The sequence below is a fragment of the Cajanus cajan genome, chromosome 11 (genome assembly GCF_000230855.2).
Source record: "Cajanus cajan strain Asha chromosome 11, NIPB_CcT2T_4, whole genome shotgun sequence".
Taxonomy (NCBI): Eukaryota; Viridiplantae; Streptophyta; class Magnoliopsida; order Fabales; family Fabaceae; genus Cajanus; species Cajanus cajan.
The window spans coordinates 4,855,840-4,881,493 of NC_138527.1; the positions used below are offsets into that span (position 1 = coordinate 4,855,840).

Below are 25,654 nucleotides of genomic sequence, written 5' to 3' on the forward strand. Positions count from 1 at the left end.
AATTTCTTCATACAAGTTGTAGGATTTTCTCTTATCTTTCCATAGCCACCAAGGTTGCATCATTTGGACAACCACAGTCCAAGTTATGCCCCAAAAACCGAGGCTTGCCAATCAGTCCAGCGAGAAACAATTGTATCAATCAAATTCCAATTTTGACCTCCTAAACGACCGATTTTTCAAATGGCTATTTCTGTAAAAGTTGTGCGTTTTTCTCTTAGTTTTTCTGTAAAAGTTGTGCACAAGAAACAAACCCAGAAACCTCTAATGACCTCTATGATGATCAATCCTCTTTCTCTTGCCTCAAACAACTTCTATTTTTTTTGCCGGGGACCATCAGTTTCTGTAAAAGGCTTAAACACACGAAGTGGGGGGGGGGGGGAATTTTGGTTGTTTAAATTTTAAGTTTATAACACAATAAAATACAGATAACACAATAAGTAAAATAGATTGGCTCCTTGTTCGGATTGTAACTCTCTTATCCTTGATTTACAATAAGATTGCTCTATTAACTACTTAATCCTTGTTCCATCCGAGTTAACCAACTAAGCGAAGATTAACTCAAGATTTCCCTACACGAATTAAGAAAATGTATACAACATCAACCTCTTCACAGATTAAGCAACTGTGTCATTAAGCATAGCCCATTAAGCATGGACATACTAATATAGAGGTTGAATGAAGAAGAACAAAGTAGAACAGAGACACACAAACATACCCAACCTCAAACAGAGATTACAATCCATAACAAGAAGCCAACCCAATGGTTTTAGCCTTCCATTAAATTTGAACTAGAAATGAAAATGCAAGGAAAATGAAAATGCATTAAATCAAGTTAAAGAGTACTACAATCTAGCCTTCCATGGAGGAGGCAAAGAACAGAATTAAAATGCATACAAAAGGAAAGGACAATAAAACATAAACTACAACTACAACAGAGAAAATAAACTCAAAGAAAACAAAGAGAAGGGAGGAAGAAGAACACCCAAGAGTAACTTATTTGAAGGTGTATTCAGGGATGTCTTACAATGGAGAAGTGAAGGCCTATTTATAGCCTTCATCTAACACAAAAGAAATATAAAATAATGGGAAAAAGCTAAGACAAAACGAAATGGGATGAGTTGGTGTTGTTGGTGGGATGAGTTGGATGCCATTTCCGCACCTATTTTTGACCACCGAAATTGTCCTTCTAGATGAACGAATTTGAACACGGTTCCTTCTGCAAAGTTCTAGGTCTTTGTCTCAGCTTTCCAGGACCACCGAGTTTTCACCATTTGGATCACTACAGCCCAAGTTATGCCCTTAAGACCGAGACATGTTCATCAGCCCAAAAACAGCGAAAATTTAGAATAATAATTCCCAACTATCCAATTTGGCCCAACAACACACATATCTATCTAAATCCTATAATTAACCATGAATGGAATGTAAAATAGCTAAATTGAAGGATAAGATACATATCAAATTATGACTTATCAAATACCCCCACACTTAGCTTTTTGCACTCCTGGGCAAAATCAAGAAAGCAAAGCAAAGAACAATTCCAAATATATCAAAGAAAGTGACGAAACAGGAAGAAACAGAGACAACAATACACACAAGAAAACAAACAGATTTACATAATCCTCAATGAATCTTGGGAAAAGGAAAGAAGTAGACAACATCCAACATATAAAGAGTCAGAGAAACCAGATACTTATGGAAATCATCCAAGCATTTCAAAACATGGCAAGACAATCAATCAGCTCAAGAGGTGATTCAAAAGCAAAAGAACCTCACAAGATGCACTGTATCACTGTATCTCTCAAGTGTCTAGGCAACTGTATACTCTCAAAGCACTCATGAAAAACAAGCAACAGATAGACTTGGCAAGCCTCTAAAATCAACACCCAATAAACATGCACATAAGGATCAAAAGGTCTTTTTAGGGTTGTAATGAGGCCAAGGACAGGGTAGAGGAAAACATATGGGATAAGTAACTACAAACCAGAGGAACTAGAGGAGCAATGGGGAATAAGTCAAGAATGTGCACAAGAAACAAACCCAGAAACCTCTAATGACCTCTATGATGATCAATCCTCTTTCTCTTGCCTCAAACAACTTCTCTTTTTTTTTTTTTTTTTTTTTTTTAACGAAAATTACATAGTGAACAGTACACACGAATTTTGAAATGAGAAAAGATAACATGCAGAGAAGTAAAATGTACAGCATAAGGAATCAACTAGTCAATATATATCATCCAATGAAACATACACACACCCCCACACTTATTCAAGAACTTATTCCCAAAACAATTCCAAAGCTCCAAAACTCCCTAAGGTTAAGGTAATCATGGTTTTTCGCTTAAGGCTTGTAATGAGCTTCAAACAAAAGAAGGGGAAATAGGCTCAGCAGGGGTTATCAGAGGAGATAATTCAGGGTAAGCTTATTTGGCCAGAGGCTTATAAGAACAAAAATGCCTTAATCATATCCAAACATGCATGTGAATCAAGAAGTATCAAAAAGAGTCAAGACAAGACAACTGTGCAGGGAATCAAGAGGCATAACACACAAGTAAGAACAGAGAGTGGCTCAAATCCTCACACAGGGTATATTTGTCACAGTTAAAACAACCTCTCAAACCTCAAAATCATCTTTCCAAGTAGAGAAAAACAGGGATTTCAAACCATATAGTATCAAGAAACTCCTATCCAAGAATGAAGTCAGTGCCTACAAACAATCAAAACCCAGAAATCACAGAGAAACATGCAAAGCTGTACAGAACACCTAAACATAAAACCTAAAATAACAAATAAACCCTAAAAACATGTAATCAAGCTAAAACCGTCCCCCCCACACTTAAATCACACATTGTCCCAATGTGGCCCAAACAGAAGATCAGAGCAATCAGGACAATCAATAAATCTGGACAAGTGCAATAAAAGTAAAGAAGGAGAAGGGAAAAGAAAACTCCCTAAGTCATGGTGGAAGAGAAGTGGGGTCGAGCAGAGACATCTCCTCTACAACTGCATTCAACAGGGAAGGATTGCTGAGGAAAGGTTTCAGACGGTGCCCGTTAACTTTGAAGCTCTTGTCTGTGGATTCACTTTTGATCTCAACTGTACCATAAGGAAAAACATTAGTAACAGCAAAAGGTCCAATCCACTTAGAACGCAACTTACCACCCATGAGACCAAGCCTTGAATTATACAGTAAAACTTTCTGCCCAACCGTGAAGTCCTTTCTAGCTATCAAACTATCATGGAACTTCTTGGTTTTCTCCTTGTAGAACTTAGAGTTCTCATAGGCTTCCAGGCGGATCTCATCCAGCTCACTCAGTTGCAACTTTCTTTCCTCACCAGCCTGATCAATGGAGAAGTTGCAGGTCTTCACAGCCCAGTAGGCCCGATGCTCAATCTCAACAGGTAAATGACATGCCTTGCCAAAGACAACCCGATAAGGAGACATCCCTATAGGTGCTTTGTAGGCAGTCCTATGTGCCCAAAGAGCATCATCCAACCTGTTACTCCAATCTTTTCTGTTGGGCTGTACAATCTTCTCTATGATTCTCTTGATCTCCCTATTTGAAATCTCAGCTTGTCCATTAGTTTGGGGGTGGTAAGGTGTGGAAATTCTGTGCACTACCCCATACTTCTTGAGCAAAGCCTGCATAGATCTGTTGCAAAAATGGGTTCCTTGATCACTAACAATGGCTCTGGGTACTCCAAACCTGCAAAATAGGTGAGATCTAACAAAATCCACTACGACCCGAGCATCATTAGTTCTGGTGGGTTTGGCTTCCACCCATTTTGAAACATAATCAACAGCTAAAAGAATGTAGGAAAAACCAAAAGAAACAGGAAAGGGACCCATGAAATCAATACCCCAGACATCAAACACCTCACAGAATAGCATGGGCTGCTGAGGCATCTGCTGTCTCCATGTAAGGGATCCTCCTGCTCGCTGGCACTGCTCACAAGTGCTACAAATCTTCCACGCGTCTCTGAAGATCGTGGGCCAGTAGAAACCACAGTCAAGCACCTTGCGAGCTGTCCTCTGAATGCCTAGATGGCCACCTGGTGGGGAAGAATGACAAAACTGCAGGACCGAATCAATCTCATGATCTGGTATACATCTCCTAATCACCTGGTCACTGCAAAACTTCCACAAATAGGGGTCATCCCAAATATAATGCTTAGCATCACTCTTAATTTTATCAATTTGAGCTCGTGATGCTAAGGGAGGAAAAACAGAAGCAACTAAAAAATTAACAATGTTTGCAAACCAAGGGGTAGAAGAAGTAGAAACAAAAGAAATAATAAACAAATTTTCATCAGGAAAATTATCCTGGATGGGCAAGATGTCAGCACTATCCTCAGGTCTTTCAATTCTGCTTAGATGGTCTGCCACCAAATTTTGAGCTCCACTCCTGTCCCGGATATCCAAGTCAAACTCCTGGAGCCAAAGCATCCACCTGATCAATCTAGGCTTTGACTCAGCCTTTTTCAGCAGGTACTTTAGAGCTGCATGGTCAGTATAGATAATAACACGAGAACCAAGCAAATACGATCTAAATTTATCAAGAGCAAAAACAATGGCAAGAAGCTCTTTCTCTGTGGTAGTGTAGTTTGCTTGGGCAGCATCCAAAGTCCTGGAAGCATAATATATCACTCGAGGCAACCTATCAACTCTCTGTGCTAGGACAGCTCCCAATGCATAATTGGATGCATCACACATCAGCTCAAATGGGACTGTCCAATCAGGTGCCTGAATGATTGGAGTGGTGGTCAGTGCTTCCTTGAGGCAGTCAAATGCCTGTTTACACCTGTCATCAAAAACAAAATCAACCTTCTTCTGTAGTAGATTGGATAGTGGAAGGGCCTTCTTGCTGAAGTCTTTAATGAAGCGCCTGTAGAAACCTGCATGGCCAAGAAAAGATCGCACCTCTCGCACGCAAGAGGGGTAAGGCAATTGTGAAATAACAGATATCTTTGCAGGATCTACCTCAATGCCCCTACTAGAGATGATATGCCCTAAAACCAGACCCTGCTCAACCATGAAATGACATTTCTCAAAATTAAGAACAAGGTTAGTCTCAATGCATCTATTCAAAACTTTATCCAGACTATCCAAACATGTATCAAAAGAGGATCCATACACAGTGAAATCATCCATAAACACCTCTATGCAATTTTCAAGAAAATCAGAAAAGATACTAAGCATGCACCGCTGGAAGGTACCTGTAGACCCCTAAAATTGTCCGGGTCGGAAATAAAGCTTGAAGACTCTCGAAGACTGAAGGAAGATCAGCCAGAAGGACTCCTGGAAGGCCCTAGGAGGGTTCTCTGTAGGTCTAGAGGTCTTAGAATAGCTCAAAATAAGGAAGTGGAGGGAATGAAGCCCAATACGGCCGTACTGAACTTAATACGGCCGTATTGAAGCTTCAATACGGCCGCAGTGAACTCAATACGGCGTATTGAAGTTTCTGAAACTTCAATACGGCCGTACTGAAATCAATACGGCCGTATTGAAGCTTCAATACAGCCGTATTGAACTCAATACGGCCGTATTGAAATTTCTGAATTTCAATACGGCCGTATTGAAGTTCAAAAATTTCAATACGGCCGTATTGCTTCTGTAGGCCGTATTGCGCCTATTCCCTATAAATATGACGTCAATTGGACGTCATTCCACACTTTCACACTGAGTTTTGACTCCCTCCTTGAGTATTCTGGGGTTTTTGAGCAGTGTTCTGCCCTAGAAATCTCTCTGGGAGTCGATCCGACGAAGTTCCGGAATTCCGAGCACTTAGCTTGGAGATTCGAACCTAGTCGAAGGGAAATCCTCCGGATTTCCATAGTCAAAAGTTTTTAGGAAGGAGCGAGCGAGCTTGTAGAGCGAGGGAACGCCAAAAAGCTTCCCAGTCTTACTCAATATATAAAAGCACGCTTCAAGAGGTTTTTTCTTAAATCCTTCCTTTTACTGCTTTCTGTGTGCATATTTAAACTATCACCATGTAGATAGTTAATTTATAATCGCTTATAATAAATAGGGGTAATTTAGTAATTTTACGCTATCATTTTAGAAATAATCTGTCATAGGGAACCCGAAAGGGGCGCTGTGGGGTGCTAACACCTTCCCCACGCGTAACCGACTCCCTTACCCAACTCTGGTTGTAATGGCCAAAGTTGATTTATAAAATCAATTGCCTTATCCCTTTTTCCAATGTTTTGAGTAAAACATTGGTGGCGACTCCACGAACCCTCCTTTTGCGAAAACCACTAATCCATAGAGGGTCCCACTTGGGATTAATATGGATTGGTGAGACTTTTAATAAATAAATTGGATAAGATCGACAAGGTCTCAGTTTGAGAACAAGTCTTTCTAATAATCCAATACATTTTCAAAACTAAAATAAAAGCGAGCTCGACCGTCTTCGCGACCGCCGAGGCCCGTTTGGGCAGGTGGCGACAGATGGCGACTCCACTGGGGAAGCTTCGAGAGTCAGTCCCATTTAGTGACAGATTATTTTTAACAAATAATAGTTAAAAATTAATTTATTACCCCTCACTTGTATGATAACATGTTTATCTATTTGGCTTTAATAACTGTTGTATTTTTAAATTTACGCAATTGTTTGAAATAAAAACTGCACACAAACCTTTGCACACAACAGTTCCCTCTATACCCGGGGGCATGAGTGATTAACCATAGGGAGTGGATGTTAGTACGGCCGGTTGTCGAATGGGTCTATAGGTGCCCGTAGACCGTTGTCGGAAAACATCACTCAAGGTGATAACCATGAACTTGAGTCCGACGGTGCGTTGGAGCTTTCCATCGACCTACGATGAGAGGAATTGGGTCCCTATAATGGGGGCACCTTGGGGGCCTCAGACCGGTGAGAACAGTTAGATCCACCTTGAATATGCACTTTTCTGCAGGATACCCCTACCTCGTGATTCGCTCGTGACTGTTCGTGGATGAGTGAATTGTTTGTGCATTGTTTATGTGAAATTGTTTGAGCATACATTGCATTTCTTTAAACATACAACATTCCTATTTTTTTAAAAATAAGAATAAATAGGAATAAGAATCTTCCATTATACGGTGTTAACATCTACCTTCATCACATTCATATAGGTAGTTTCCCTTTTCACCCAAAAAATACAAAAAATAATAATAATAAATAAAAATACCCAAAAAAAGAAAAAAAGGGGTCATTTATCCAAACCAAGCAATATCATGCATCATCTTAGGAACATCCTAAAAACATGATAATGCTTAGTTAAATAAACACTATGCATGCATATTCAACCTCATCATCTCATATCATGCATATAGATCATGGAGAGATCTAGGAGTCATTCATACATCTCTCCTAGTAATCCATTAATAAACATTAATAAAAAGAAAGAAATAATCGATGCGTATGTTCAAAGAATGGATCGCACGCCGTTCGTTATCAAGTGTAAGCCAACAACCGTGCCAATCGAGCGCACATCAACTCCGTTGTTGGTAATCAAGACGAACAAAGGGGAAGGTCCAACACCATTAAGGATCACAGTTCCAAGGCCTTTCCCTTACAAATCAAATAAGGCTGTGCCGTGGATATACGACATCCACTCTTCTGCCGACAGCGATATCTCCAACATCGCTGGACTTGGGGGCATGACTAGGAGTGGTAGGATCTACACTCCCGATGATCTTCATAACAAAGCCCCCAAGAATAAAGAAAAAGAAGAAAATAAAACCGAGGAAAAAGAATCCGAGGAGGAGACAGACGAGCTGTTAAAGTATATTCGACAGAGCGAGTATTCCATCGTGGATCAACTTCATAGGACGCCCGCAAAGATTACCCTATTGTCGTTGATCCTAAGCTCCGAACCGCATCGGCAAGCTCTGTTGAAAGTCTTGAACGAGGCATACGTGTCGCACACTATCTCCCAAGACGAGTTTGAGGGGATTGTTAGTCACATCAAGGCTAATGATCACCTCACCTTCATCGATGAAGAAATCCCCGCCGAGGGATCAAACCACAACAAGCCCTTGCACATCTCTATAAAGTGCAAGGAGTATCACATCGCTAAAGTCTTGGTAGATAATGGATCTTCCTTGAACGTAATGCCAAAAAGAGCGCTCAAGCAAGTGGCAATCAAGGGAATCCAAATGCGCCCGAGCAACATGATCGTTCGAGCCTTCGACGGTTCTAAAAGAGAAGTGGTGGGAGAGATCAATCTTCCAATCCAAATTGGACCCACTATCTTTAATGTCGAATTCCAAGTGATGGACATTACTCCGGCATACAGCTGTCTCCTTGGCCGACCTTGGATTCATGATGTGAAAGCTGTACCCTCTACGCTCCACCAGAAAGTCAAGTTCATAATGGATGACAAACTGGTGATTGTACAAGCTGAAGATGACATACTCATCAGCAAACCATCCACCATACCTTACGTGGATGCAGCGGAGGAAGCTTTGGAAACCGCCTTCCAAGCATTGGAAATCGCCAATGTCGAAACGTTTCCCCGAGAAATGAAGAAGGTAGCTCATATGCTCACAAAGAACGGATACTTGCCAGGACAAGGATTAGGCAAGGACTCCCAAGGAATCCCGGAGCTACCCATTATCAAGGACAATCCGGGAAAACAAGGGTTAGGATACAACCCTGTTAAAGATCAAAGAACGAAGAGGAATCAAGATCCTTCTCGACGTTCTTTAAGCCAGATCTTTAGGAAGGCCGGTTCACAAGCGTCAAGGCCGGTCGTCGTCGTCAAAATGTTTTTTTCCTTCCGATAGGGATGTATAGACTCAGTGACTATTAGAGATCACTCCTCGGGGACAGCCCGACCCCCGAGCCTCGATAGGGCACATGTTTCCACTATGATTATAATAAAATCATTCTTCATTAATTCTTTATTGCTTCTTTTCTCGCTTGCAATAAAATTCTAGACCACATTATTTTAACCCTGTTTGAATAAACATGAATGAGGTTAAAATCATCTTAATAATAATAAACCCACATCATTTTTATGTGGAAGTGTGTGTGTCAACTTGGAGCACCTTTTCTTGGCCTCAATAAGTGCCATCATGGATAAAGAAATCCTAAAGATAATAAGCTCGGCAGGAAACCCAAAAAGGGGACTATGCAAAATAAGAGCAAAAAGACCCGCTAGGAATCCCACAAAAGGGTGACCTAGGCAAAAGTTAGGGTTACGAAATAAGAGCAAAAGACCCGCTAGGAATCTCACAAAAGGGTGACCTAGGCAAAAGACAAAAACCCGCTAGGAATCCCACAAAAAGGGTGACCTAGGCAAAAGTTAGGGTTGAAAAAATGAACAAAGACAAAAGCCCGCTAAGACATCACAAATGGGTGTTTTAGGCAAAAGTTAGGGCCGTCAAAAAAAGAAAAACAAAATAAATCCATGATGGTACCATCAATTGAATTCAACAAGGGGCTCAAGAAAAGCTATCCAAGTTGTCAAAGCACAATCATTAATAACAAAGATGTGCTTAACTTCATAAGTGTTTAATCGAACAAGCCTAAACACAATAAGCCTACCATGGCCAGCCATTCTTACAAAATCTATTTTTTTTCAAAAATAAAATAATCCCCTCTAAAACACAAACTTTTGAAAATACATCCTTTCCTTCTTTTCTCTCTTGTCCCAACGATTTTTGAATAATCTAGTGGAAACATGGAGATATAGTGGTCAATAGGAGGGTTGACACATCTTCTAAAGAAAGGGAAGAATCATTTGGTTGATGACACCAAAATCAAATATGCATCATTCCTCGGTAACAGAAATCGGCAGAGCACAGTCCGTCTGGAGGAATGGCAAAATCCAAACACAAAAACGCATCGTTTAATTCTTTTGAAAAATGAATCAAATAGAATTAGGTGCATCATACTGCATACATGCATACAGATGATAGGTGTACTGGAAGATCACTTATTCTCTGTTTATTAAAAAAACAAACAAAAAAATATAAACTTCAGAAAAAACAATACGCCCGTATCATGTTCAGTACGCCCGTACCAAAATGAATAACGGCCGTATTGGCAATAACAGAAATCCTCCCTCACATCAATGACAAAATTCCTCCAAAAAGAAGAGGATAGGGGGAGCCATTCATTTTTTCCAAAAATAAAATAATTAAACTTGCATTTTGTGCATCGCGTACATTAATTGCACATTCAAAGACCTCATCATGAGGCAATTGCATAAAATAGAAAAATAGAAAAATTGCTTGTGTATGACAGCAGCAAACAAAATGCAAAGATTCAGAAAATCAACAGCGTCATACAGAATAACTGAACCTGGAGAGGCTTGCCGAAAGAATACTCTCAGAATAACTGAGCCTGGAGAGGCTTGCCGAAAAAATACTCTCAGAATAACTGAGCCTGGAGAGGCTTGCCGAAACAATACTCTCTCAAAATAACTGAGCCTGGAGAGGCTTGCCGAAAGAATACTCTCAGAATAACTGAGCCTGGAGAGGCTTGCCGAAATAATACTCTCTCAAAATAACTGAGCCTGGAGAGGCTCGCCGAAATAATACTCTCTCAAAATAATTGAGCCTGGAGAGGCTCGCCATAACTGAGACATTTCTGTACAGAAAAAGCCGAAAAACAACAAAAAAGGCAAAAATACAGAAAAAGCCAAAAAATGACAAAAAAGGCAAAAATACAGAAAAAGCCAAAAAATGACAAAAAAGGCAAAATACAGAAAAGTCAAAATTCGACAAAAAGGCAAAAGATCAATCGCCTCACAGAATAATTGAGCCTGGAGAGGCTTGCCGAAATAATACTCCCGCAGAATAACTGAGCCTGGAGAGGCTCGTAGAAATAATACTCCCCAGAGGGAACCTCAACTCATGCTCTTGGATTCAAAATCCCCAGCAAGAGCTATCAAGCAAGATCGTCAAAATCCCCAATGGAAGTACGATCTCCCAAGCAGAATATCCAAGTCAAAGGACTTAAACTTCCTCAGTGAAGATAGCTCTCCAACTCAAGTGTCGAGTGAGGCTAAGCCTGTAGAGGCTTCCTAAATAATACTCTGGGATACATAAGATCCCTCATTCCCCAATCGCCTACTCGAGAGGCACTCCTTCAAAAAGAGGAAAAATAAAAAAGATCAATAACCATTCCCCAAGAGGAATCCGGCACTCAGCCGAACACTGAACTTCAAATCCCCAGTCGCCTACACAAGAGGCACTCCTTCAAAAAGGAAAACCCAAAAAAAAAAAAAAAAAAAAAAAAAAAAAAAAAAAATCAATAACAAATTCCCCAAGCGGAATTTGGCATTCAGCCAATCATCAAACATCAAGATAATTCGCCTATTCAGAGGCACTCTTTCAAAAAAGGGAAAAAATCGAAAAGATCAATAATCATTCCCCAAGCGGAATCCGGCTCTCAGCCTATCATTGAACATCAAGATGATCTGCCTAACAGAAGAGGCCAATCACAACCAATGACAAAATCCCCTGGCGGATAACAGCCTACACAGAGGCAACAAAATCCAAAAATTAAAAAGAGTTACCCGAATAAGGATAAACCGGGATACTCCACCAACGTCAAAGGACGTCAGCCAAACATAAGGCATCGCTCAACTCAGAGAGAAAGAGCATCTGTGTCTACACCCCAAGGAGTCAGAAATTCCCCATGGGTACCAACAATGCAACGCAAGTTGGGGCACAGGAACCTGTGAATGACTGCACATCCCGTAGACGGATCCCTGCATTATCCAGCCCTCAGTGGCACCAAAATCAAAATCAACGACAAAATCCCCCAGTGGATAATAGCCTACACAGAGGCAACAAAATCCAAAAATTAAAAAGAGTTACCCGAATAAGGATAAACCGGGATACTCCACCAACGTCAAAGGACGTCAGCCAAACATAAGGCATCGCTCAACTCAGAGAGAAAGAGCATCTGTGTCTATACCCCAAGGAGTCAGAAATTCCCCAAGGGTACCAACAATACAATGCAAGTTGGGGCACAGGAACCTGTGAATGACTGCACATCCCCTAGACGGATCCCTGCGTTATCCAGCCCTCAGTGGCACAAAAATCAAAAACAATCGTCGAAGCAGCATCGTGGACTGTGGAGACAAAATCAACATCCAGAATCCCCAGCGGATAACAGCCTACACAGAGGCAGCAAAAAATCAGAAAATCAAAAAGAGTTACCCGAACAAGGATAACCGGGATACTCCACCAACGTCGAAAGGACGTCAGCCAATCATAAGGCACCGCTCACATCAGAAAGAGCATCTTTGTGTCTGCACCCCTAAGGAATCAGAAATTCCCCAGTGGGCACCAACTACGCAATGGAAAGTTGGGACACAAGAACCTATGAGTAACTGCACATCCCCTAGACGGATCCCTGCGTTATCCAGCCCTCAGTGGCACAAAAATCGAAAAACAACCGTCGAAGCAGCATCGTGGACTGTGGAGACAAAATCATCACAAATCCCTGAAAAGGAGATATTCACGCTACCCCGTCGTCACAAACACGGAGGTACGCAGCTTCCGGCTCGAGCAATGAGCGAAGCTATCTCTGGAAAGGAGGTACTCACTGCTACCGTTGTCACAAGGGTACTTAGCTTCCGGCTCGAACAAAGAGTGAAGCTAAGCCTGGAGAGGCGGTACTCACAGCTTCCAGCTTGGGCAGCAAGCAAAGCAAAGCCTGGAGAGGCGAAACCCACACTGCTCACCGTCGTCACAAAGGTGCTTAGTTTCCGGCTCGAACAAAGAGCGAGACTAAGCCTGGAGAGGCGAAACTCACACTGCTCACCGTCGTCACAAAGGTGCTTAGTTTCCGGCTCGAACAAAGAGCGAGACTAAGCCTGGAGAGGCGAAACTCACACTGCTCACCGTCGTCACAAAGGTGCTTAGTATCCGGCTCGAACAAAGAGCGAGACTAAGCCTGGAGAGGCGAAACTCACACTGCTACCGTTGTCACAAGGGTACTTAGCTTCCGGCTCGAACAAAGAGTGAAGCTAAGCCTGGAGAGGCGGTACTCACAGCTTCCAGCTTGGGCAGCAAGCAAAGCAAAACCTAGAGAGGCTACTCGACAATTTTCCACCGGAAGACACTACAAGTCAGAAGGTTGGCGTATTACCCGGACAATTGGGTCAACTCCTTTACTTGTCAATCGATACACTAAAAAGACCGTTTGACTAAGTAAAGGGGGGGCAGCTGTAGACCCCTAAAATTGTCCGGGTCGGAAATAAAGCTTGAAGACTCTCGAAGACTGAAGGAAGATCAGCCAGAAGGACTCCTGGAAGGCCCTAGGAGGGTTCTCTGTAGGTCTAGAGGTCTTAGAATAGCTCAAAATAAGGAAGTGGAGGGAATGAAGCCCAATACGGCCGTACTGAACTTAATACGGCCGTATTGAAGCTTCAATACGGCCGCAGTGAACTCAATACGGCGTATTGAAGTTTCTGAAACTTCAATACGGCCGTACTGAAATCAATACGGCCGTATTGAAGCTTCAATACAGCCGTATTGAACTCAATACGGCCGTATTGAAATTTCTGAATTTCAATACGGCCGTATTGAACTCAATACGGCCGTATTGAAGTTCAAAAATTTCAATACGGCCGTATTGCTTCTGTAGGCCGTATTGCGCCTATTCCCTATAAATATGACGTCAATTGGACGTCATTCCACACTTTCACACTGAGTTTTGACTCCCTCCTTGAGTATTCTGGGGTTTTTGAGCAGTGTTCTGCCCTAGAAATCTCTCTGGGAGTCGATCCGACGAAGTTCCGGAATTCCGAGCACTTAGCTTGGAGATTCGAACCTAGTTGAAGGGAAATCCTCCGGATTTCCATAGTCAAAAGTTTTTAGGAAGGAGCGAGCGAGCTTGTAGAGCGAGGGAACGCCAAAAAGCTTCCCAGTCTTACTCAATATATAAAAGCACGCTTCAAGAGGTTTTTTCTTAAATCCTTCCTTTTACTGCTTTCTGTGTGCATATTTAAACTATCACCATGTAGATAGTTAATTTATAATCGCTTATAATAAATAGGGGTAATTTAGTAATTTTACGCTATCATTTTAGAAATAATCTGTCATAGGGAACCCGAAAGGGGCGCTGTGGGGTGCTAACACCTTCCCCACGCGTAACCGACTCCCTTACCCAACTCTGGTTGTAATGGCCAAAGTTGATTTATAAAATCAATTGCCTTATCCCTTTTTCCAATGTTTTGAGTAAAACATTGGTGGCGACTCCACGAACCCTCCTTTTGCGAAAACCACTAATCCATAGAGGGTCCCACTTGGGATTAATATGGATTGGTGAGACTTTTAATAAATAAATTGGATAAGATCGACAAGGTCTCAGTTTGAGAACAAGTCTTTCTAATAATCCAATACATTTTCAAAACTAAAATAAAAGCAAGCTCGACCGTCTTCGCGACCGCCGAGGCCCGTTTGGGCAGGTGGCGACAGTACCAGGGGCATTGCATAGGCCAAAGGGCATCCTCCTATAGGCAAAAGTGCCAAAGGGGCAGGTGAATGTGGTTTTCTCTTGATCCTCAGGAGCAATGTGGATTTGAAAGTAACCAGAGAACCCATCAAGAAAACAATAATGAGATTTACCTGATAGACGCTCAAGCATCTGATCAATGAAGGGCAGAGGAAAATGATCCTTCCTTGTTGCTTGGTTGAGCCTCCGGTAGTCAATACAAACCCTCCAACTATTTTGGACTCTGGTGGGTATGAGCTCATCCTTCTCATTCTTAACAACAATGAGGCCTGTCTTCTTGGGGACCACCTGGACCGGACTCACCCACTGACTATCTGAAATGGGATAGATAATCCCAGCCTGTAGAAGCTTGGTGACCTCTTTCTTCACAACGTCCATAATCACTGGGTTAAGTCTTCTCTGAGGTTGTCTTACTGGTTTTGCTCCATCCTCCAATAATATCCTGTGCATGCATGTGGATGGGCTAATGCCAGAAATGTCTGCCAAGGTCCAACCAATTGATTTCTTATGCTTCTTTAGAACCTGCAACAATTTGTCCTCTTGAACAGCATCAAGGGAGGTGGAAATGATTACTGGCAACTTCTCATTATCTTCTAAGTAAGCATACTTGAGATTCTCTGGAAGAGGCTTCAGTTCTGGTGTGGGTGCTGGTTGAACATTAGAAGAAACCAAAGAAGGGGAAAGGGGTTCCACAACCTGTACCTCAACCTGCAAGTCAGATTCTTTTGTACTTCCTGCAACATGGTTAGGGCATTCTGACTGTATAAAATCAAGAGCAAGAGGTACAACACCTAAAGTGTTAAATTCAGATGCATCATAATTAGTTTCACATTCAGATTCATATTCAGATTCAGATTCAAACTCAGAATCAATGTATGAAAGACAATTATACAAATCAAGTGAAGGTGAATGCTTTTTAGCATGAGAAAAAAAATGCTCATCAACTAGATCATCAATCAATTCAGCACGAAAAGCAGAATGAGCTTCAGAAGGAAATTTCATGGCATCCAAAATATTAAAATGAACAACAATATCACCAAATTCCATAGACAAGGTGCCAGCATAAACATCAATCTTGGTCCGGGCTGTTTTTAAAAATGGTCTACCCAAAATGATTGGGGCAGAACCATGGGAAAATCCATCGTCCATATTAAGCACATAAAAATCAGCAGGAAAAATTAATTCACCAACCCGAACTAAGACATCCTCTATTAAACCTGTGGGGTGGGCAACACTCCTATTGGCCAACTGAATGACCACACCCATAGGTTGCAAAGTACCAAGAGACAAAGAATTGAAAATAGACAGAGGCATGACATTAATTGAAGCTCCTAAATCAAGCATGGCATTTTCAAACTTATTGTTACCAATAATGCAAGGTACACAAAATGTACCTGGATCCTTACACTTTTCAGGAATGTGTGGAACAGATTTACCTATGAGTGCTGAGACATTCCTGCCCATGCTGATTCGCTCATTTCCCTTCAACTTCCTCTTGTGAGTGCATAGCTCCTTCAAGAATTTTGCATATCTGGGAATTTGCTTGATGGCATCCAGTAGAGGTATGTTCACCTCCACCTTCCTGAAGGTTTCTAATATCTCCTTGTCCACCTCTTCCATTTTTTTGCTTGGAATTAATTTTGGTGGAAATGGAAGAGGGATAGGAGGCTGATGTAGATCATCACTACGTGCACTACCTACATGAAAATTTTTGCTACTACCTGTAGAATCCTCTTTCTCAAGTGTAGGCTTAGGTGGAGGTACAACAGTTGTAGGAGGTGCTGGAATGTCAATTTGTTTGCCAGACCTCAAGGTGATGGCACTCACATTCTTCGGATTTTGCACAGTTTGTGAAGGTAGCTTGTCTGAATTTTGGGACTGTGATTGATTAAGCTGAGTGGCCATCTGACCCATCTGATTTGTCAAACTTTGTATGGAAGTTCTGGTCTCTTGTTGGAACTGCATGTTTTGAATAGTCATCTGCCTCACTAACTCCTCCAATGTAGGTTCAGAAGTAGAAGGTTGAAGAGCTGGTGGTGCAGGAGCTTCATGTTGTCTTTGTTGTTGTTGTTGGATAGGAGGAGGCACATATCTGCTAGGACCAACATTGTTTTGGAAGGGAGGGGATGGCTGTTGTTGTTGCTGCTGCTGCTGGTTAGACCATCTGAGATTAGGATGATTTCTCCAACCTGGATTGTACCTATTGTTGGAGAGGTCATAACTCTGCTGCTGTTGTTGTTGCGCTGGTCTGTTATTATAGATATTTGCAGCATAGGCTTGTGGGGCATCAGGACCTATAGAAGAGTCTTGCAAGGAGGGACAAGCATCAGTTAGATGATTAATTGAAGTGCAGATGCCACATACCTTTGCTGGTGTTGGAGCTGCTTTTTGATTTGTAGCCAGTTGTGAAACCAAGGTGGTGAGAGCATCAATCTTACTCTCTAGCTTTTTATGTTCAATGGAGTCTGAGGCTACCACATCATGCACACCTCTCACGACAATGGCATCACTCCTCATATTGAATTGTTGTGAGTTTGACGCCATTTTTTCAATCAACCCTCTAGCAGAAGCAGGTGTCATATCTCCTAAGGCTCCTCCACTAGCTGCATCAATCATGCTTCTATCCATTATGTTCAATCCTTCATAGAAATACTGTAATAATAGCTGTTCAGAAATCTGATGGTGAGGACAGCTAGCACATAGCCTCTTGAATCTTTCCTAGTACTCGTATAAGCTCTCCCCCATGAGTTGCCGGGGACCATCAGTTTCTGTAAAAGGCCGTGTGTTTATGTGTATTTGTTATTGTGATGTTCTGTTTTGTGTTTTGTGTTTTATGTTTTAGAGTCTTTGTCAATTTTTGTGTGTTTTGTTTTAGTGTATTAATGTGAATATGAATAATGTCAAATATTAGAATTTTCTAATTAATTGTGATTTTTGGTTTTGACAACTAGATTTATCATTTTACCTCAAATTTTGTGTGGTAGTAGCTAATGATACTGGTGCATTAGTTTTGTTGTTTTATAAGTTTTCATAAAAATCCCTTTTTGTTCACTGTTACTATAGTGGTACATGTAGTGCATGACTAGGAACAATCCACAGACTTTGCATCCATTTGATCCTGAGATTGATAGGACATTCCATAGATTAACTAGAGAGCATATCATTCCATCTTTAGATAGTGATAGTGATACTCATAGTGTTAGTGATAGTGTAACTGTTGCATTTGAACTTCATTCAAGTCAACAACAAAACATTGCTGACCAACCTGGACCTCGAGAGAGAACACTTAGGGAAATGGCTGCACCTGATTTTACTTATGAGAGTTTATGCATTCAATACCCTGAGGAAGATGTTCCTTTTGTGCTTAAAACTGGACTAATCCATTTGCTGCCTAAGTTTCTTGGTCGTGCAGGTGAAGACGCACATAAGCATCTTAAGGAGTTCCATATAGTTTGTTCCACCATGAGGCCACCAAATAAAAACAATTAAATGTAGTACTAGGAAGTTGTCCTAGGTCGTCTCTCAAGGACCATTTTTCTCTGTCAAAGGCTTAAACACACGAAGTGGGGGGGGAATTTTGGTTGTTTAAATTTTAAGTTTATAACACAATAAAATACAGATAACACAATAAGTAAAATAGATTGGCTCCTTGTTCGGATTGTAACTCTCTTATCCTTGATTTACAATAAGATTGCTCTATTAACTACTTAATCCTTGTTCCATCCGAGTTAACCAACTAAGCGAAGATTAACTCAAGATTTCCCTACACGAATTAAGAAAACGTATACAACATCAACCTCTTCACAGATTAAGCAACTGTGTCATTAAGCATAGCCCATTAAGCATGGACATACTAATATAAAGGTTGAATGAAGAAGAACAAAGTAGAACAGAGACACACAAACATACCCAACCTCAAACAGAGATTACAATCCATAACAAGAAGCCAACCCAATGGTTTTAGCCTTCCATTAAATTTGAACTAGAAATGAAAATGCAAGGAAAATGAAAATGCATTAAATCAAGTTAAAGAGTACTACAATCTAAATTCAGGTGCCTGAATGATTGAAGTTGTTTTTTTTTTTCTCATGCTAAAAAGCATTCACCTTCACTTGATTTGTATAATTGTCTTTCATACATTGATTCTGAGTTTGAATCTGAATCTGAATATGAATTTGAATGTGAAACTAATTATGATGCATCTGAATTTAACACTTTAGGTGTTGTACCTCTTGCTCTTGATTTTATACAGTCAGAATGCCCTAACCATGTTGCAGGAAGTACAAAAGAATCTGACTTGCAGGTTGAGGTACAGGTTGTGGAACCCCTTTCCCCTTCTTTGGTTTCTTCTAATGTTCAACCAGCACCCACACCAGAACTGAAGCCTCTTCCAGAGAATCTCAAGTATGCTTACTTAGAAGATAATGAGAAGTTGCCAGTAATCATTTCCACCTCCCTTGATGCTGTTCAAGAGGACAAATTGTTGCAGGTTCTAAAGAAGCATAAGAAAGCAATTGGTTGGACCTTGGCAGACATTTCTGGCATTAGCCCATCCACATGCATGCACAGGATATTATTGGAGGATGGAGCAAAACCAGTAAGACAACCTCAGAGAAGACTTAACCCAGTGATTATGGACGTTGTGAAGAAAGAGGTCACCAAGCTTCTACAGGCTGGGATTATCTATCCCATTTCAGATAGTCAGTGGGTGAGTCCGGTCCAGGTGGTCCCCAAGAAGACAGGCCTCACTGTTGTTAAGAATGAGAAGGATGAGCTCATACCCACCAGAGTCCAAAATAGTTGGCGGGTTTGTATTGACTACCGGAGGCTCAACCAAGCAACAAGGAAGGATCATTTTCCTCTGCCCTTCATTGATCAGATGCTTGAGCGTCTATCAGGTAAATCTCATTATTGTTTTCTTGATGGGTTCTCTGGTTACTTTCAAATCCACATTGCTCCTGAGGATCAAGAGAAAACAACATTCACCTGCCCCTTTGGCACTTTTGCCTATAGGAGGATGCCCTTTGGCCTATGCAATGCCCCTTGTACCTTCCAGCGGTGCATGCTTAGTATCTTTTCTGATTTTCTTGAAAATTGCATAGAGGTGTTTATGGATGATTTCACTGTGTATGGATCCTCTTTTGATACATGTTTGGATAGTCTGGATAAAGTTTTGAATAGATGCATTGAGACTAACCTTGTTCTTAATTTTGAGAAATGTCATTTCATGGTTGAGCAGGGTCTGGTTTTAGGGCATATCATCTCTAGTAGGGGCATTGAGGTAGATCCTGCAAAGATATCTGTTATTTCACAATTGCCTTACCCCTCTTGCGTGCGAGAGGTGCGATCTTTTCTTGGCCATGCAGGTTTCTACAGGCGCTTCATTAAAGACTTCAGCAAGAAGGCCCTTCCACTATCCAATCTACTACAGAAGAAGGTTGATTTTGTTTTTGATGACAGGTGTAAACAGGCATTTGACTGCCTCAAGGAAGCACTGACCACCACTCCAATCATTCAGGCACCTGATTGGACAGTCCCATTTGAGCTGATGTGTGATGCATCCAATTATGCATTGGGAGCTGTCCTAGCACAGAGAGTTGATAGGTTGCCTCGAGTGATATATTATGCTTCCAGGACTTTGGATGCTGCCCAAGCAAACTACACTACCACAGAGAAAGAGCTTCTTGCCATTGTTTTTGCTCTTGATAAATTTAGATCGTATTTGCTTGGTTCTCGTGTTATTATCTATACTGACCATGCAGCTCTAAAGTACCTGCTGAAAAAGGCTGAGTCAAAGCCTAGATTGATCAGGTGGATGCTTTGGCTCCAGGAGTTTGACTTGGATATCCGGGACACGAGTGGAGCTCAAAATTTGGTGGCAGACCATCTCAGCAGAATTGAAAGACCTGAGGATAGTGCTGACATCTTGCCCATCCAGGATAATTTTCTTGATGAAAATTTGTTTATTATTTCTTTTGTTTCTGTTTCTTCTACCCCTTGGTTTGCAAACATTGTTAATTTTTTAGTTGCTTCTGTTTTTCCTCCCTTAGCATCACGAGCTCAAATTGATAAAATTAAGAGTGATGCTAAGCATTATATTTGGGATGACCTCTATTTGTGGAAGTTTTGCAGTGACCAGGTGATTAGGAGATGTATACCAGATCATGAGATTGATTCGGTCCTGCAGTTTTGTCATTCTTCCCCACCAGGTGGCCATCTAGGCATTCAGAGGACAACTCGCAAGGTGCTTGACTGTGGTTTCTACTGGCCCACGATCTTCAGAGACGCGTGGAAGATTTGTAGCACTTGTGAGCAGTGCCAGCGAGCAGGAGGATCCCTTACATGGAGACAGCAGATGCCTCAGCAGCCCATGCTATTCTGTGAGGTGTTTGATGTCTGGGGTATTGATTTCATGGGTCCCTTTCCTGTTTCTTTTGGTTTTTCCTACATTCTTGTAGACCCTTAAAATTGTCCGGGACGGAAATAAGACTCGAAGACTCTCGAAGATCAAAGGAAAGTCAGCCAGAAGGACTCCCAGAAGACCATAGGATGACTATCTGTAGGTTTAGAGGTCTTAGAGTAGCAAAAAATAAGAAAGTGGGAGGTTTAGAGCTCAATACGGCCTCCTTGGAGTTCAGTACGGCCGTACTGCACATTTTGTACTACAATACGGCCGTACTGAAACCAATACGGCCGTATTGAAGCTCAATACGGCCTCCCTTGAGTTCAATACGGCCGTATTGCATGTTTTGCACTACAATACGGGCCGTATTGAATCAATACGGCCGTATTGAAGTGTCGGTGCTTCAATACGGCCGTACTGAATTCAATACGGCCGTATTGAAGTGCAAAAATGCAATACGGGCCGTATTGAACCCAGGGGCCGTATTGAGCCCCATCCCTATAAATAGGAGGTCATTTGGACGTCCTTCCACACTTCTACACACGGTTTTGACTCCCTCCTTGAGTATTCTGGGGTTTTTGAGCAGTGTTCTGCCCTAGAAATCTCTCTGGGAGTCGATCCGACGAAGTTCTGGAATTCCGAGCATTTAGCTTGGAGATTCGAACTTAGTAGAAGGGAAATCCTCCGGATTTCCATAGTTAAAATTTTCTAGGAGGGAGCGAGCAGGCTTGTAGAGCGAGGGAACGCCAAAAAGCTTCCCAGTTTTACTTGAATATAAAAGCACGCTTCAAAGGTTTCTTCTTAAGTCCTTCCTTTTACTGCTTTCTGTGTGTATATTTAACTGTCATCATGTAGATAGTTAAGTTATAATTGTTTAGAATAAATAGGGGTAATTTAGTAATTTCGCACTATTATTTTTAGAAATAATCTGTCATAGGGAACCCGAAAGGGGCGCTGTGGGGTGCTAACACCTTCCCCACGCGTAACCGACTCCCTTACCCGACCCTGGTTGTCATGGCCGAAGTCGATTTTTGAATTGATTGCCTTAAACTTCTTTTTCTAATGTTTTGAGTAAAACATTGGTGGCGACTCCATGAACCCTTCTTTTTTATGAAAACCGCTAATCCATGGAGGGTCCTGCTTGGGAAAAACATGGATTGGTGAGCCTTTTAATAAAATTGCTCGTTTGACAAGGTCTCAGTTCGAGAATAAGTCATTCTAGCAATCCATATTTTTAAACAAATAAAAGAGTCCAACCATCCTTCGCGATTGCCGAAAGCCCGTTTCGGGCCGGTGGCGACAGATGGCGACTCCACTGGGGAAGCCTCGAGAGTCAGTCCCATTTAGTGACAGATTATTTTTAACAAATAATAGTTAAAATTACTCTATTACCCCTTGTTTGTATGATAACATGCTTTATTTATTCGGCTTTAATAACTGTTGTATGTTTAAATTTTCGCAATTGTTTGAAATACAAACTGCACACAAACCTTTGCACACAACAGTTCCCTCTATACCCGGGGGCATGAGTGGTAAGCCATAGGGAGTGGATGTTAGTACGGCCGGTTGTCGAATGGGTCTATAGGTGCCCGCAGACCGTTGTCGGAAAACGTCACTCAAGGTGATAACCATGAACTTAAGTCCGATAGTGCGGTGGAATTTTCCATCGACTTACGACGAGAGGAATTGGGTCCCTATAATGGGGGCACCTTGGGGGCCTCAGACCGGTGAGAACAGTTAGAACCACCTTGAATATGCACTTTTCTGCAGGATACCCCTACCTCGTGATTCGCTCGTGACTGTTCGTGGATGAGTGAATTGTGTGTGCATTGTTTATGTGACATTGTATGAGCATACATTGCATTCTTTAAACATACAACATTCCTTTTTAAAAAAAAATAATAATAAATAAATAGGAATAAGAATCTTCCTTTGCATGGTGTTAACATCTACCTTCATCACATTCATATAGGTAGTTTCCCTTTTCACCCAAAAAAATACAAAAAAAAAAAACAAAATACCCAAAAAAAAAAAAAAAGGTTATTTATCCAAACCAAGCAATATCATGCATCATTTTAGGAATATCCAGAAAACATGATAATGCTTAGTTAAACACTATGCATGCATATTCAACATCACCATCTCATATCATGCATTTTATTGTAGATTATGGAGGGATCTAGGGGAATACAAGGGCAATTGAAGAAAGTGAACTTCTTATTGTACCGTGCTGAGAGGTTGGATCACCTCTGTTCCTTGATGCCACGAGAGGCTCGTTTGGAATTTGAAAAATCTTATGGACGAGTTCTCGATTTGATGAAGATTTGTGTGGATCCAGCTTTTCTGAAAGCCTTGGTCCATTTTTGGAGTCTCGATCTGCATTGTTTCGAGTTCCCCCAGTTTGACTTAGTTCCTACTCTCGAGGAGTATGAGCTCATGCTACGATGGCCCAAATCAGCAGGGGTCTATATCTTCCATGGAAATCATGTGGCCGTAGAGAGGGTCGCAACTCAAGTCAAACTGCCATCAGGATTATCTGCTTTAGTGGGGAACGGCAGTATCAGGGGTTGGAAGCTTGCTATGATTGAAGACCATCTTTCTTCCTTGGCTGATGAGGGAGATTGGTTAGCTTTCAACAAGACTCTAGCGTTAGCCGTGTTTGGGACGATCTTATTTCCCTTTCACGCTAACACAGTGGACCATGCTGCTATGGACGCCTTCTTCGCTTGGGACGTACATATGAAGAGTCCTGTGCCTGCCATTCTTGCCGATACCTTGTTTTCTGTCAACCTATCTCAGCAGAAGCAAGGGAAAACTATCCGATGCTGCACCTCCTTGTTGTATGTGTGGGGCATCACACACTTCTATGCCTCTAGTCACATGGGGGCCTTGCCCGATCCATTAAGGAGTTTTTCAAAGATCCCCGTATGCCGCCGATATGCTTCCGAATGGAAGGAGGAGATGGAACAGTGGAGTATTGAGCACTTCACGTGGGTTTGCCCTTGGTTCCGTCCGAACAATGTATTGACAAGATGCGGTAGTTATCCAAGCATACCATTGATGGGCCTCAGAGGCTGCATAGCCTACTCACCTAGATTGGTTATGAGACAACTTATGAGGACTCAGATTGTTCCTACTAAAGAGGAGCTTGGAGGGTTGTGTTTCTCCTTTGATTCCGAGCATCAGAGGGATATGCACGCTGTCATCAGAGCGTGGGAGAAACCAATCTATGAGGGAGATCGAGAGCTTGGAAAGCCTCGGGTATCCGCCTCCACCGATTACGAGATATGGAGGAGCGAGAGGGGGGTGTCTCAACCATCCACCTCTTGCGCAACCGCAACCACAAGGAGGTTAATGCAAGAACAAGTCGACGTCTTGACCAAGAAGCTGGAAATTATGGGAGCTCAAATGAGAGTTCTTGAAGAGAAAAATGAAGAATCCAGTTTCGTCATCGATGGTCTACAAAGGCAATGCAAGAAGAAAGACCACGAGATAGAGCGGCTCAAGGATGAGTGTGCTAACCTCAATGAGGAGGCTACTCGGGCATCCAAAATGCCAAAGATTGAACCGAGTAGTCAACTCCTAGAAGTCAACATGAAGATAGCACACCTTGAGGCCGAGTATTCAAGGCAGGTACAGTTGATCAAGGATATGCAAGACGATCTGCTTTTGACTCGATCCGATGCGCAACAATGGCGGGAAGTTGTTCAACGACAAGCCGCAAACCTTTCCGACTTCTGCAAAAAGGAAAGGGAAGGGTTGGCACAAATGGCCAAACTCCAAGAGGAGAAGGATCGGGCCGAAGATGAGCTTAATGAGCTGCAGGCCATGATCAACTATCATATACAAAAAGCGAAAGATGCTCAGAAAATAAGTAATAATATGAGCCAAGCGGTCCATACTCAGATTGAAGCAATGGGCCGCCATGTGGAGGAAGCCGAAAATGAATGGCAAAGACATATGAACCCGCCTGTGGGTTTTTATCGGCTTTTCTCATATTGTAAAAGATTGCTTCAAAGCATTGTATGATAAGTTGTACACTTTCTATGATCAATAAAATCGAGCTTTGATTTATGAAATCTCTCAATTGCCCTTGCATTTCATAGTCATTCATTCGCATACATCTCTCCAAGTAATTTATTAATAAACATTAAAAAAAAGAAAGAATTAATCGATGCGTATGTTCAGAATGGATCGCACGCCATTGGTAATTAAATGCAAACCAACAACCGCGCCAAGCGAGCACACGTCAACTCCGTTGTTGGTAATCAAGACAAACAAAGGGGAAGGTCCAACGCCGTTAAGGATCATCGCTCCAAGGCCTTTTCCCTACGAATCAAATAAGGCTGTGCCATGGATATACGACATCCATTCTTCTGCCGACAGCGATATCTCTAACATCGCTGGACTTGGGGGCATGACTAGGAGTGGCAGGATCTACACTCCCAAAGATCTTCATGATAAAACCCCCAAGAATAAAGAAAAAGAAGAAAAGAAAACCGAGGAAAAAGAATCCGAGGAGGAGACTGATGAGCTGTTAAAGTATATCCGACAGAGCGAGTACTCCATCGTGGATCAACTTCATAGGACGCCAGCAAAGATTACGTTGTTGTCGTTGATCCTAAGCTCCGAACCGCATCGGCAAGCTCTGTTGAAAGTCTTGAACGCGGCATATGTGTCGCACACTATCTCCCAAGACAAGTTTGAGGGGATTGTTAGTCACATCATGGCTAATGATCACCTCACTTTCACCGATGAAGAGATCCCCGCCGAGGGACCAAATCACA

The 25,654-nt window shown here is 41.9% G+C and overlaps 1 protein-coding gene across 1 annotated transcript; it reads right to left on the reverse strand.

Moving 5' to 3' along the window:
- Positions 1 to 2,955: 2,955 nt before the first annotated feature.
- Positions 2,956 to 17,092, reverse strand: LOC145953301 (uncharacterized). The gene is made up of 9 exons (XM_083067244.1): positions 16,037 to 17,092; positions 15,859 to 15,976; positions 15,502 to 15,792; positions 14,669 to 15,447; positions 14,431 to 14,596; positions 4,262 to 4,895; positions 3,835 to 4,129; positions 3,430 to 3,642; positions 2,956 to 3,090 (listed from the first exon to the last, which is right to left on the reverse strand). The coding sequence occupies exons 1-9, from the start codon at positions 17,090 to 17,092 to the stop codon at positions 2,956 to 2,958; spliced, it is 3,687 nt and encodes a 1,228-aa protein (XP_082923370.1).
- Positions 17,093 to 25,654: the final 8,562 nt, after the last annotated feature.